Genomic DNA, 14,361 nt, shown 5'->3' with positions numbered 1-14,361 from the left:
CAACAGGCCACCAGCCTGTAATCACTGCAGACTTTGACTCAGGTTTGATTCCCAGTCCAGGCTAGACCTTTTTTTGACATACAATACTATGACTATTTTTTAAATACTATACTAAGACTTTTTTGACATACTATACTATTATATTTTTCGATATACTATATTTTGACTTTATAATTACTTTTTTCGACATACTATACAATGACTTTTTATCACTTTTTTAAAATACTAAACTATGACTTTTTATCACTTTTTTAGACATGCTCTACTATGAGTTTTTCCGACATACTATACTATGACTTTAGGACTTTTTTCGACATAATATACCATGACTTTTTTTATATTAGGCTTTTTGGTGGGATGTTAGGCCTTTATTTAATAGGACTGCTTATACATGAAAGGGGAGAGAAAGAGAGAATGATATGTAGCAAAGGGCTGTAGGTTGGAATTGAACTGGCGGCTGCTGCAGCAAGGACTGAGCCTCTGTACATGGGGCACACACTCGACCAGGTGAGCTACTTTTTTTTAATCACTTTTAGACACACTATACTATGACTCTTTTCAACATTCTATACTATGACTTTTGACATTTTTATCACTTTATTTTGACATACTATACTATGACTTTTTTCTGACTTTGTCATACTATAATTTGACTTTTCGTGTCATACTATACATTGACTTTTTCATGACTTTTTTCGACAAACTATATTATGATTTTTTTATGACTTCTTTCGACATACCATACTATGACTTTTTTATCACTTTTTTTGCTTTATAAACTATACTGTGACTTTTTATCACTTTTTTTTGACACACCTATACTACGACTTTTCAACATGCTATACTATGACTTTTCTTTAAAAAAAACTTAAAATATTCCACTTTGCTTTAATACATTATTGGTATTATTCAACATTTTAATAAAATCCATACTAATTTAAACCATTCACACTTTTCCAACTGTTCTCACTACTTCACCTTCTTCTTACACAATTATGACAGCAATCCAGTTTAGCTTTAGCAGTTTAGCTTTTTAACATTCAGAAGCATTTTCTGCAGGAAATGCATTTTCTAGTTGACAATGTAGTTTATGCCATTATGTCCTTATAGGTTACAGGACAAACAAGGAGAATCTAGGGTGTAATATGTCGCAGATCCTGAAGGACTAATTTTTTTTATTTTTATTTAATTCATTTATTTTCTTTCGGACATATATTTTTTTTTTAAATGATCTTTTTTGTAATGTTGCATTTACTTGCCTTTTTTTTAATTTATATTCACATTATTTGAGCATGTCTTATTTGCTTTTTATAAATGATGTATTGATTTATTTGACAAATCTGCCTTACCACTATAATTACTACAGAGAAACAACTTATCTTAATGAAGCATATCTGTTTCCCACACAAACAAGTGGTTTACTGTTAGTCGGATTATTGATGTAGTTTTTTAGATTCCCTCAAATGTGACTGTGTGTCACTCCTTTAACCATCAGGTGGCGCTGTATGACCAAAGAACCAATTTTAGTTCCACGTGGTTTTCACTTGCTTTCATATACTGTGGGACATATTTTTAATATCTAATCTATTATCCTAGGATTTAGTTTTCTCTCTTCAAATGGATTTTCTGTGTTTACTGAGACATTGGGATTAGATGTTCAGGAAGGCACAGATAATCGATTTTGAATCATGAACCTTATTGTTTGGGAATAAAATGATTGTAGGTCATTTTTAAGCATTATGCTGAAGTTGACTGTTTTCTAATTGAATTCTGGCTAACTTTGAGCTGTCACAGGCTAGGATACATGCACATATTTGGGCTATATATTTAATTCATAATAGAACATTCAACTGCTCTAATTCATTTCTCAAAATAAAACAGAAATAAAAGTACTTTTGCAACGTAGCCTATACCGTGACACAATAACTTACCAGGCTAGCCTACAGCCTAAATGCTTTAATTGTTATGTAGACTAGACATAAATGCAGTGGATATGCTTCCACCTTGTCAGCTCAGATAGGCTACAGGAGTTTACGAGGAGCCCAGAAAGGCAACAATAATTCGGATTCCACTTTAGTCAAACAAACGAGACTGCCGGAAAAAAAAAAAAAAAAAAAATCCCCCTAGTGGCAGCTCCAGCGGCTGGGTGTAGCAGCGCGGTGAAGAGGAGGCTGTGTTTGGATTAGGGGGTTGGACTGCCTGCTGGTAGGAAACCTGCCGCCAGACATCCAGTTTGTCTCCGGCGGTGCAGCGTTGCTTTCCCGCAGCCTCAGCAGCAGCGACACCGCAGAGCAGCCTCCAGCCTCACCTGCTCCTCATCCGTGCTCCCCTCCGCCTCTGTCAGACACAAACACTGCCGCAGCACACAGGAGACGGACATACAAGGACGGTCAGCTGTAAGTAACTGTTTTTACTGCTTTTTTTGTGATGGAGAAAGGTGGAGAAGATGATATAAACGGAGGTTTGTTTTTCTTTCTGGTTTCTGGTAAATAAAGTCCGAGATATGTGCTTTTTTTTTTTTTGGAGTGTTTTGCTGCTCTTATCGTTCACAAATGAATCGCATGCCCCGAATTTGATTCCGCTTAACAAAACATTTGATAACATTTACTCGTAGGCTATGTAGAGTGTGCTTTAAGGAAGGCTATAATAAAGTTAAAATCTCAATATTTAATCTCCTGCTACACGAGAATCTTCTCCATCAAATAGCCTGTGTCTGCCAGGTTTCATTGACCTGAAAGGCTGAGGTAAAAACCATCCTTTCTCAACATCTCTATTCAGGAGCAGTCTTCAGGGAAATAAAGGCAATATATATAAGGGCGGTGAAAGATGGTGAAACTGGGGAGTAATCTTCAAGACAAAGGGGCCAAACCTGTAAGCGTGGAGGACGGCTTTCAGAATGTGCCCCTCATTACTCCACTGGATGTCGGCAGTCTCCAGAGCCAAGCACCTGACAAGGTGAGAGACTAAAGCTTGGTTGTGTTTGTGTGAGTCTGTGAAAAAGAGAGTTTCCTGCTTGTTTGTGCATGTTTCTACTAAGTCAATGTTGTTGACCTGTCCTCAAACCCTCTTATGCTGAATAACCCCCCCCCCCAAACACAGACATACACACACACACACACACACACACACACACACACCCTTTCATTCATATACAAATTCATTCATCTCAGCTGTTTCCCAGCCGTGTCCTTTGTTTTCCAGTTGAGATTAGGAGACAGCTTTGGTGCCAGACAGACTGTCATTTATCATCTCGACATCCCATAGTAACTGCACCGCAGCTCGTTAATCCAGTTACCATGGTGGCAGCGCAAAGTGGAGAGTCTGATTGGTGTTTCTATGGGGTCGAGACAGAGAGCTGACCTGATTGTAAATTATAAAAATGAATGGAATTAGACAACAGGCATGCTCATATGAACGTTTTATTATGCATCAATCGAGTGATAGTGTTTGGCTCGTTTTCAAGACCATGGTTACATTGTGATGATTTCATTTTGCAGCTATATGAACCCATATTTCTACCCTAAACTTGATCAATTACCTATAGAGCACCAAGATGAAATGATCTCTGATGTAATTTATTAACTCACCTTATTAGATGTCAGAAGGATTATTGACAGATAACATTATTCGAACCAATACATTCTTCCAAATAGGGCTTCAAGCTGGACTCTAATAGGACAATCAATTCAAACAAAAATAACATTTTCTTTAGACAGTTAACACTTGAAATGATAAAGGCATTGGCAGATTACAAAGTAGGACAATATGTTTACCTCTGTTATTAAGATTTCATCAAACTTATTTTTATTTTTACAAAATAAACCAAAACACTGACAACGAGGGAGATCTTGGGCAGGTACTGAGAATAAATATGAACCAAATTTTTTATTTAAATCATATCCTCTTACCTAAAAAGAAATCAGGTTTGAATTAAACTCAAACACTATTACTCAGCTTGTTTACAATATATTTAGTCAGTGCTGATACAGAGGAAACCATAAAGTGCATCTTTGGATGGATGGGAAAAACATCACTCAATGGAAATGCTATTGACTCTTCAAGCCTTTAGTTATACTTTGTTAATAGTCAGCATTATCTGTAGTTTCATTGGACACTTAAGAACTATTGGATGGAGACAGGCTAGCCATTCCAACTTGCTTACAGTCTTTATGCTAAGCTAAGCTAACTGCTCCTGGCTCCAGCTACTGTACTTATTTACCAGATATAGACATGAGGGGTTTCTTTAAATATATTTGTGTTTTAGACTGTTGCTCTGACAAAACAAGTTGTTAAAGATGCCCATTTAGGCTGTGAAAATGTCATTTTTCAAATAATTTTCTTACACATTATAGACAATGATCAATTGCCTCATCAAAAACATTTTTTTACAGATGTATTGAAATGAAAATGTAGTAGAAGTTTCAGTCCTACATCAGTTTTTAGAACAAATCCAACCCCTCTGCCCATTCTATCGTAAAAAACGATAGAAGACTTTGGAGCGATCCCTGGGAAAAAAGTAAAGCATTACATAGACTTGTGGGACCTTGAAAATGCAGCGAATTTATGAGGGCAAAAGCCTTTTACAGCATCGTGTACAAGGTCCAAGAAATATGGACCCAAGTTATCTACCTGGCCTTTAAAAATCATGAAAATGTATCTATTTTGAGATGAATCTCTTCAAGTGGTGTTATTGTCGAGGATTCACTAAAAACTTAGAAAAAATAATCCCAAAATTGGATGGCCATTTATGCTGCTGCAGACAGAAACACACGGTACAGCCGGAATCCTCACTGAGTATTCTGCTGAGGGAGGCACAATCTTGTTTCATTTGAAATACCTGTTAACTGTCTTGTCATTCACTGCACTCGCTTACAAACACACACGCAGAACACAGAGGCATGCTTGCCTTCCTGTGTGTGTGCACAATGCAGGCATGTGAACATGTTTGTGTGTGAGTGGCAAGTTGTTTCTCCAGTTCCTAACATGACATTCATAGAGCTGTAATTAAATCAGTCCCACTAGACTTGAGAACATTGCTATGTACTGTAGCTGAAGCTGCCGTCATAACACACACACACACACACACACACACACACACACTGTGTGATTGCTCAAGTGTATTTTACTGATTTCCTGAACAAGTAGAGAGACAGAGAGAATAAGCTGAGTGGAGTATGAACTCCTGCGATATAACAGCGAGTTATTGTCATTGACATTTGAAAGGAAAAGTGGTCAGAGAAGAAGGCTTGCTGTTTTGTTGATCAGTGGATTTTTTACATCCCTTCGGGAAACGCACACACAAAGATTGCTATTGCTTGTTGTTTGCTGAAAGCTGATGCAGATTTTGTATGCTGCTCACTTGCTTACATAACTAAATAAATTGTCAGTTCAGCAGCTGAATAAACTGGTTTAAGTTGTCCACACTTACAGGCATTAATAAAAAAGAAAATACAAATTGACCTGTACAACTCCCACACAAATACATGTAAAACAAATGATGGGTTGTTTTTACATGAGATTGTGTGGGACTTGTAAAGGTCAATTTGCTGTTACTGTAAATCTTTGAATTTGTCTCCAGCTGTGCAAGAATTTGTCTTCCTGGCAAGTGATGCAACAGAGGGCAAGAGAAATAATAATGAAATCTGTAATTAGACATTAGAGCGTGGGAGGTGTTGATGATGGCTATCATTGTTAATGCAATGGGTATTCTGCACTGTTATTGTCTTTTTGGGGCCAGTTTTCAGTATCACTTTTGTGGTGGAAGTTTCTGTTCAGCGAGGGAGGAATTTGGGTGAAGAAGAGACCTTGTTGAAACAAAATAAAGACAGGCTGCAAACTGGATTAAAAGTTTAGGTATTCGGTGGAAGGGTTTAATTAATCCTGCTTTAAAGGGGTGGTTCAGAATTTTGGACATAGAACCTCATTTCCCAGTTAGCCAGTGTGTTATTTATCAGTGGACAGTTTTCAACACTTTTCATCCAGTCCTTCCAGTTGCAGAGTTCGCTGGTACTAGTCAACAGTATCTGCTAGCCTGCCATTAAAAGCAGTCTTACACGCTCCACAGTACACCCGAGGCAAATAAATTATAACGAGTCTGTTGATAAAATAATGTTAGAAATAAAACTACCCTTGCATCTCAATGATCGCATTACATTTTGAGGGACTAGCGGCGGAATTTTACTTAGCTCCGGTTAGTAGTACTGCGCCAAAAAGTAAACAGAGAAGCGCACTCCAGTCGGGAAACCTAGTAGCTGCTGGCTTGGACATCAAGATACCGGCAGAGACTCTACTCAAGTGGCAAATGTGTAGTGATCATTTTAGACCAGACGACTTTGAAAACCCCGCAATCTAAAGGACCACAAGTCACTGACAACGAATGTGGTTCCATCCATCTTTCCAGATGCACCAACAGCTACTGATGAATGAATGGTAATGGTAATAACTTTTGGTAGGCTACTCTAGCTAATAAAGCTAGCCCCTTTCATAACATTAGCCTAGCTGCTACTGATAGATTGAGACTGACAACGTTAGTGGAACATTACTGTTCAAAGCATTGTGGAGAGTGACAACGTTAGCTAACGGTATAGCTACACTCTTGGTAGATACCTGGCTGGGCTAACCGCTAACTTTAGGTAATTGCTGACAGAAACGTCATGTAAGCTCGGACAGTTTACATGCAAATTGCAAGGCCGTGTGCTTTCATGTACCGGTAACGTTATGTGAGTTATAGCCTGGCAGAGTGGAATTAGGTGGAGCTCACAGCGGCAGGTAAATTAACTTGTGTGATTGTCATGTAAACCGGCTTTCTCTGTAGCCTAGGTAATAGCACTCTGCCGCTGCTGTAGCCTATGCTACCAACTACAGGGAACAAAGTATAACTTTTGCAATGCGATGCAAGGGTAGTTTTAATTCTAACATTATTCTATCAACAGACATTTACATCGATAGTCTGGCGTTATAATGTATTTGCCTCGGGTGTACTGTGGAGTGGGTAAGACTGTTTTTAGTGACAGGCTAGCAGATACTGTTGTCCACTGATAAATAACACACTGGCTAACTTGGAAATGAGGTCCTATGTCCAAAATTCTGAACCAGTGGAAAGTGGGAAGAAGTGGAAAGAAGTTGTGAACTCTACCCTACCATTTTGTCACATTGTTTTTTTTAATATTTATTATAGAAACTTAAAGGACAATGGCAGTCTTGTAGGAAGCCATACCCTTTGTGTGGATTTCTATCACTAAACCTAAAAATACAGTATTGTACACCAGTAATATCTTTGTGATGAAAATCTCTATATTCTCGTATTTAAGATTGTTGTTTTTGCCACCTGCCCCGCCCAGAAAGAGTTGATTGTTAATCAGCTTTTATCAGCCTTTCAGACTATGACCTGTGACCAGTTTTGTTCTCTCTGTCCTTTATAAGTAAAGCCAGATTTATTGTGACCTGACTAGTACCCCAGATCAGCAGTGCGCGATTCTGAGCAGCTTTTCAAATACAACCCCAGCTGTTTTCACCCTGATTTTGCCTCATGACTATGTGACCTCCCCGAGTACAGGGTTACCCGCGGATATTTGCAGGGGCGATGTGCAGTCACAGCAAAGTTCATACCGAAAGGACGCACACACCCACACATGTGGCCTGCAGAGGCTGAGGAATTAGAGAGGTATTAGATTTGATTCCATCTGGGCAGGGACGCGTCACAGCTACCAATGGGTCACCAATATCTTGATTGGATTGCTGGTTTGAAAAAACAACAACAATCAGAGGAGGGTGGAGAGACTCACAGACAGAGATTTTCTTTCTGCTTGTTTTTGTTTTTGAGAACAAAGCTGAGGTACAGCGACCTGCTTCAAAGGCTTTGACAGACTTATAACCATTCTCTTTTCCTGTCCAACATGTCCCCTTACACACCCTCATCCTTTTCTTGTTTCTCTCCTCAGTTCTTTTGGAGCAGCTTTTAAGTCTCATTCATTCTTTACGCCTTTGTGTTCTCATCCTCATGAATTAGGGAGGAATTCCTGGGAGCAGGAATCCTCAGTCAGCAATGATAAATCAGTAATAGATTGTTGAATGATTTCTTACGTGCTGTGATGATGTAAGGCCTCGTAACCAGATGTGCCAGCATCCAAGTTTAATTTGTCAAATGATCACGAATTATACATAAGCGATTTGTAAATGTATCTGGCTGGCTGTGTAAAGAGGCTGTGAGAGTAACTGTGACTTTTGAATGCAACCAAATGTATAATATTAATGACTCAATAGCATGTTGTTAATGAAAAGGAAAGCCTGCACACTGATAGAGCCTGTTATCTTAGTTTTTGATGAATTAAATGCCAGGCTTTGTAACAGGTAATTTTTTTTATATTCATTTTACATTTTGTATTTAACCATTAAATCTAAAGTACAGTATATACTATACCCAGTTAAACCCTCTGTTCTGTAAATGAACAACATTCTGTATATGAAAATCGGGCCAATAGTTTTTCCATAATCCTGCTGACAGACAAAATAACAGACAAACCAACAAACATACAAACCAACAGACAAACAAACCAACCAGAAAACAAACAAATCAACCAGCAAACAAACAAACAAACAAACAAACCAACAGACAAACCGAAAAGAAAACATACTTTCCATGGCGGAGGTAATGAAAAGTAGCGAAAAACAGCATGCATCATGTGCCTTCAATAGTCATTCTTGCTTTATTTCATACTCTTGTACTGTATAAACAGTACTGTAGTGCTGCCTGTTGGTTGGACCATTGGTTTTCAGTCCTGCTCCTCTGCTGGTTTGTATTCTAGCTGTGTAGATAGAAATCGATTTACAGCTATGATGCCAGAGGAATGCAAATAACTGCTCTTACTTACCTGGGTGAAGAGAACCAGCAGGGCTTATTCTAAATGGTTTCCCAATGATTTATTTTGTAGCTTTTCATTTTTAAGCTGCTATAAACAATATTTTCATATGAACAGATCAAATCACTACATGTATGTAAAAAAAAGTGTTGCTTATAGTGACAAACCCACAGAGCATTAACACCTAACTCTGCAGTTCTCTTCTACTCTACTGAGCCCTTTAGCATCTTTGAGCTAATTGTTTTGGTTTTAGTGTCATTTTCAGAGGCAGCATGCAGCTGAAAAAAGCACTAAAAACTCACTCTATGCCATCTGGCCTGCACCAAATGGCAGACAGACACAGGTAGCAACTAGTTGAGTTGAGCATTTAGAAAACCTATATTTTAGTAAGAACAGGATTCCAAATAGAGCATATCTTATTTTATTTCATGTCTGCAGGGGGGTCCCTTCTGAATTTTATATGAATTTCATTCATTGTTTTATTCACAAGAAAAACAAAAAACGTCAATAAAAAAAAACAAAAACGTCTGCAGCTGCCTTCCGCACTGAAACCTCACCAAAGACCAACTCTTCCGCGGCTCAGTCTTTGGGGATGAGAAATGAAACAGCAATCAAAGTGATAAGGTCTGAGGAATAACATTCTGGAGAAGACAGGGAGTAAAGACATTTTTTGACAGCACTTCCACAGGGAATATCAAATCTAAAAAAAATACGAGAGAGAGAGAGAGAGAGAGAGAGAGAGAGAGAGAGAGAGAGAGAGAGATAGTTAGTTAGTTACTTAGTTAGTTAGTTGCCGGTTGAGTTTGATGAGCTAAAACTGCCTTTTCTGAAATGTACTTTTCTCTACTTCTTTGTGTCTTTCATTCTCTCGTTAATTCACTCAAATATAAAATGAAAATATAAAAAGCCAAGAAGTGATTCTTTTTAAATAAACATACAGTATGTCACATCCTGCTGACTTCAAAAACATCCTGTGTGGCAGCAGTTATTTCACTACACAGAGTGCAATAAAAACAAATGATTTTACCCTTTGCTCATTGCAATTATTAGGTAAGCTTGCCCCAACAAAAAGAGGTGCTGTGTATATATAGTTGAGAGCGCATTTAAGTACACATAGGAATGGGTAAGGGGGTTTATTGGTACCTGATTCATGCAACAAAATTACACAATAAATCGCAGGCTGTTATAGAGTCCAACCCAATTTTTTCTGTGGGGAATATAAATGTCTGTGCCAAATTCCATTGAAATCCATCCCATAGTTGTCAATCTGCTGGTGTAGTGCCAGAGGAAAGGTCAGGGCATTGGGATTTGGGTACTTGGAGGATTTTCTGGGAGCCATGAATGTCTCTTCAACATTTCATGGCAATTCACCCAACACTTAATAAGACATTTCACCCGACTGACCAACATTGCCATCATTAAAAGCCACTGGCTAAAATATAAACTACACATAAATGAATTATCAAGAGAAATCACAAATGAAAAATGAGCTGCTACCTCTGTGGAATCATAAGTAAGCAAGCTGTAATTACATTTTCAGTCATCATATCACCACTGTTTATGGCTGTATCGTGATGATGGCGTAATGTGATGTTTTTTTTGTTTTTTTTACATCAAGCTTTGTTAAATGAGATTTAATTGTTCATAAATGTATGGTTTCCCACAGAGTAGTTGGATCTCTCTAATCAGAGAAGGTAGCACTTTGCTCAGTATATTCCTAGCTGCTGCTGATAGCTTAAGGGCTGTGTAAATGAGGCAACATTGATTGATAGCCACGTCATTAGGTAATGTGAAATAAAAAGGAGAGGTACAGGAGGGGAGAGAGTAATGAAGCAACATGAAGCGTTGCTGTGTTTGAACCTGGAGGCCCTGAGCACGCTATTGTGAAATGGGTCAGAGAAAGAGAAAGTTTAGGCATTGAGACATTAGTTAGGACTGTGGTGTTTGGTGTTGCTGCGCTGAAAGCCACGAGGCTTCAGAGCCTCAGGGGTCCAATCAAATGCATGTTTAGTGCACCTACTGCGGCCTTCAACTCTTAGATAATGGCTTTCTAGAGCCAACTGACAGCTTTGTTATTCAGATAGTGGAGCCCGTTTGTGAGCACAGCAGTTTCTGGCTTTGTCTCAAAGGAGAGCCGCTCAGAAGCAGCGCAATTAGCCAAAAGGACACTGAGACATTGTTCTCTTTCTCTTCTTCCACCTCTTTTCCGCCTTGTCATTTGTACACCTTTTCTCTATCTGCCCCGTCCTCTTTTGCACATTAATATTTAGTGAATGCACAAAACAATAGTGACACCTTTTCTCTTTCGTAGGTGCAGTGATGAAGTGAAACCTGGTAAAAAGCGATTCTTTTGTTCAATTAAGTCAGTGCAAAAATTATGCTTAAGCTGAGAAGACGAGTTCATTGAGTTTTTTAGGATTAACAATTAGGATTTTTACAAGTCAGTGTTGAGAGGATAACCGAGATATTCAATGTTAGATATGGAAAAACTCCTGATTTATTAATTCTATTGTTGAAGTAAGTAAATAATTGTGCTGTATATCATGCTAGCTAGAAGTTCATCTCTCTGTTATATGTTAAACAGGACAAGTGGTCACATTATATGCATAGTTTGAGTTTTATATGAGTGTTACATACAGACTGTTGCATCAGAATTAGAAAAAGTGTATGTAAGGAGTGTATGCAAGAAGGATGTAAGTTCATTTTCAAGCAAAATTGTGAAGAAATTAGTTAGGTGATACTATATGAGTGCATGCATATAGTGTCCACCTGGTGTCTTGGACTGATGGCCAATGAACAGAAAAAGAAAAGGATAATTCCAGTTTATCAAAACCTGGGTCTTATTTTTTGACCATTATTCCCATTGTTAATGATAACATTGTACTGATCAAGTTAATTGCTGAGAAAGAGAAAACTAAGGTTAATTATAACCTAAAATCCTTATTGTAAACATTCATGTCAGAAAGGGGAAACAAATCTCCCGTGTTGAAGTCCAACGTTTCGTCGACCCATTTATCCACTTTGTCCTTTGCTCTTGACAGACAGGAGTCATGATTCCTGCTGCAGCCAGAGAGCTTTGCTACCCTGGAAATCCAGAGTTCTCGCAAGAGCACAATTTGTATTTGCTCAGCAAGTCACTCTGGCATTGAGTGATGATGCTCATTAACTATGCCCTTGTAGCCGAGCTGCACCAATCACATTGGTGTATCTGATATAGGCGGGCCAGAGGCGAGCTAAACAGATGTACTGTAAATGTAATGTAAATGTAACCTTTGTAAAGTCACTATTTATGAAATGTATTGTCTGTCTTGCCGCCTTGGCTACGTATTGTTCGTAATGTCCCGTCTCACTTGTATTCTTGGTGAAACCGAAGAAAAAAATGTCACATCTGTGGACAATAAACTTTTTCGTATTCGTATAGGCGGGCCAGAGGCGAGCTAAACAGATGACGACAGTTTAATCTACCAGTTAGCTCCGCTGGTAGCTAAATGTATGGGGCTCTGGATACGCCACCCTGTGTATTGTTGTGATTGGTCGTAGTGTTATCCAATTGCGTGCAGTGAGATTTATCAAATGCATGCTTGGTGCCGCTCCTCGAGTTGAGCCATTTTCATTACTCAATGCCAGACCCTTAATCTTTTGGATTTGGGTCTGGATTTCCAGGCTAGAGCTTTGCCACTTTTGTACATAAACATGTTTTTTAGTATTTGCTGAAACGGCTGATGCTATCTCAAAAAAGACATGTTTTGTTAAAACACAGAATCATCCTTTAATTGGGGAAATGGAGTTTGACACGTCAAGAGAACCTCTGTAGTTGCTGAATTGATGGAGAAATCCCATCCACTTTTCCTTCCCACTGTTTTTGAACCAATACCTACCACAACACAAGTGAAAGTTGATAAGTAGACAAATCTAAGAGTTTGGGAGTTTCACTCTGTCTCTTTTCCCTGTGCCTATCTCACCCCTTTAAACCTGTTTGCTTGAGGAGTGTTACACTGACAGTACTGGGGCAGCCTGGCTCTTTTTTTCCATCTAACTTCCGGCACAAAGCACAATGTTTTCCCTTTGGATTGTGGTCTTGGATTCTAGGCACTAGACCTCATTAGCATACAGTCGAGCTCTACCAGATGCATTGCACCAGTGTTTCCTGTAGGATGGTTTTTTAGCTGTGTTGGGCATTGGGTGTCATGTACATTCTGAAGCTGAGTTCTGATCCTATGCCAAAATGAAAGCAGAGTCCAGGAATACACTGCTATTACAATGTAATACATTTTTACTTTCTATTGACAGCTATTGTATGTGTTATCTGTGTATCTGTGTCTTTTATGTTTTCCAGATCCAGTATCTCTAACAGCAGCTTATGCATTTCATGACCTCCTGATCAGTGTCATATCTTTTCCTTTGTTCCCATACAGCTACATTATGCACATATTTAGAGGAAGCACATTTTTAGTCCATATCTAAACAATACAAAATGGAATATCTGTAAATCTCAAAACTTATGCACTAAAGAAGTCTTTATGTCCAAGGTAATGCTTTATTACTGTCAAACACCTCAGAAGACATCTTCTAAACTTTGTCATATGCCTCTAGTAAACTCTAGACAACATACAACATCTGATTTTTCTTCCGGCCTTCTTGCACCTTGGCATCGTGTCTGGAGTGCAGCGAACATCTCATACGTCTTATTTATGTGCTTCTGCATCTTGTTTTCCGTTGGTGGTTCATGTCTTTTAATGTGAAGTGTACAGTAAGACCTTTGTGGTGACTTTTCAAAAATGTCCTCCTACAATAACATCCATCCACCTGCCTTCAGCCTCCCTGAGTATTTACCTGCTTTAACGGTTAATCTCCCTCCTCCAGGTGGTGGTAAAAACTCGCACGGAGTACCAGACAGAGAAGAAGAGGCTGAAGGTTCCCAAGGTGGAGGAGTTCAACATTAGCTTTACTGACGGGGTGTCTGAGAGACTTAAGGTAAGAATGAATAAGATCCGATTTGCTGGATCTGTATTTGCACTGATCCTGACCTTATTAAGGGGATGGGGGATTGGCTATGATGTAAATACAGTTTCTTTGTCAATGTCATCATAAAAAAAAGAAATCATGTTTCCACCATCAGTTGCATTCATTCAGCTCTGGTATCGGATCTATGCTCACTATCGGCTGATATCAGAAGAGAAAATGTTTGGATCAGTGCTTTCCTACTGTAGTTGGTCTGTGACTCAAAAGTATAATGGGCATCCAAGTAGAACATTTCCTGTGTGTGGGTTGAGGAAATATTTGGCTCTAATTGGAAGCAGGATATTCATTCATTGGACATTTCCCCCCCCCAGTTTCCAAAAATGAAATGTGACCACGTTGAACTGCCAGTTAGGTTTTAGAAATACACCTGCAATCGACTCAGGCAGGTTGCTATGTACATACTCAGGACCTAGAGATGCAAGCAGAGCTAAGGACAAACAAAAGCATTGTAAACACAGGACTTTTAGATTGTATTTTGTAT

General features: G+C 38.7%; 1 protein-coding gene across 1 annotated transcript in view; it reads left to right on the top strand.

The window, feature by feature from the left end:
• Positions 1 to 2,255: 2,255 nt before the first annotated feature.
• The window catches only part of nsg2 (neuronal vesicle trafficking associated 2), a 35,415-nt gene continuing 23,309 nt past the window's right edge, over positions 2,256 to 14,361 (top strand). The window contains exons 1-3 of the mRNA XM_078266088.1: positions 2,256 to 2,396; positions 2,779 to 2,955; positions 13,722 to 13,832. Of these exons, the coding sequence (XP_078122214.1) occupies positions 2,827 to 2,955; positions 13,722 to 13,832 (240 nt within the window). The 5' untranslated portion in view covers positions 2,256 to 2,396; positions 2,779 to 2,826. The remainder of the gene's footprint in view (positions 2,397 to 2,778; positions 2,956 to 13,721; positions 13,833 to 14,361) is intronic.

This window comes from Sander vitreus, chromosome 13 (assembly GCF_031162955.1).
Source record: "Sander vitreus isolate 19-12246 chromosome 13, sanVit1, whole genome shotgun sequence".
Classification (NCBI taxonomy): domain Eukaryota; kingdom Metazoa; phylum Chordata; class Actinopteri; order Perciformes; family Percidae; genus Sander; species Sander vitreus.
Note: the sequence above shows the minus strand (reverse complement) of the source record. Positions and strands in the feature narration are given on the sequence as shown.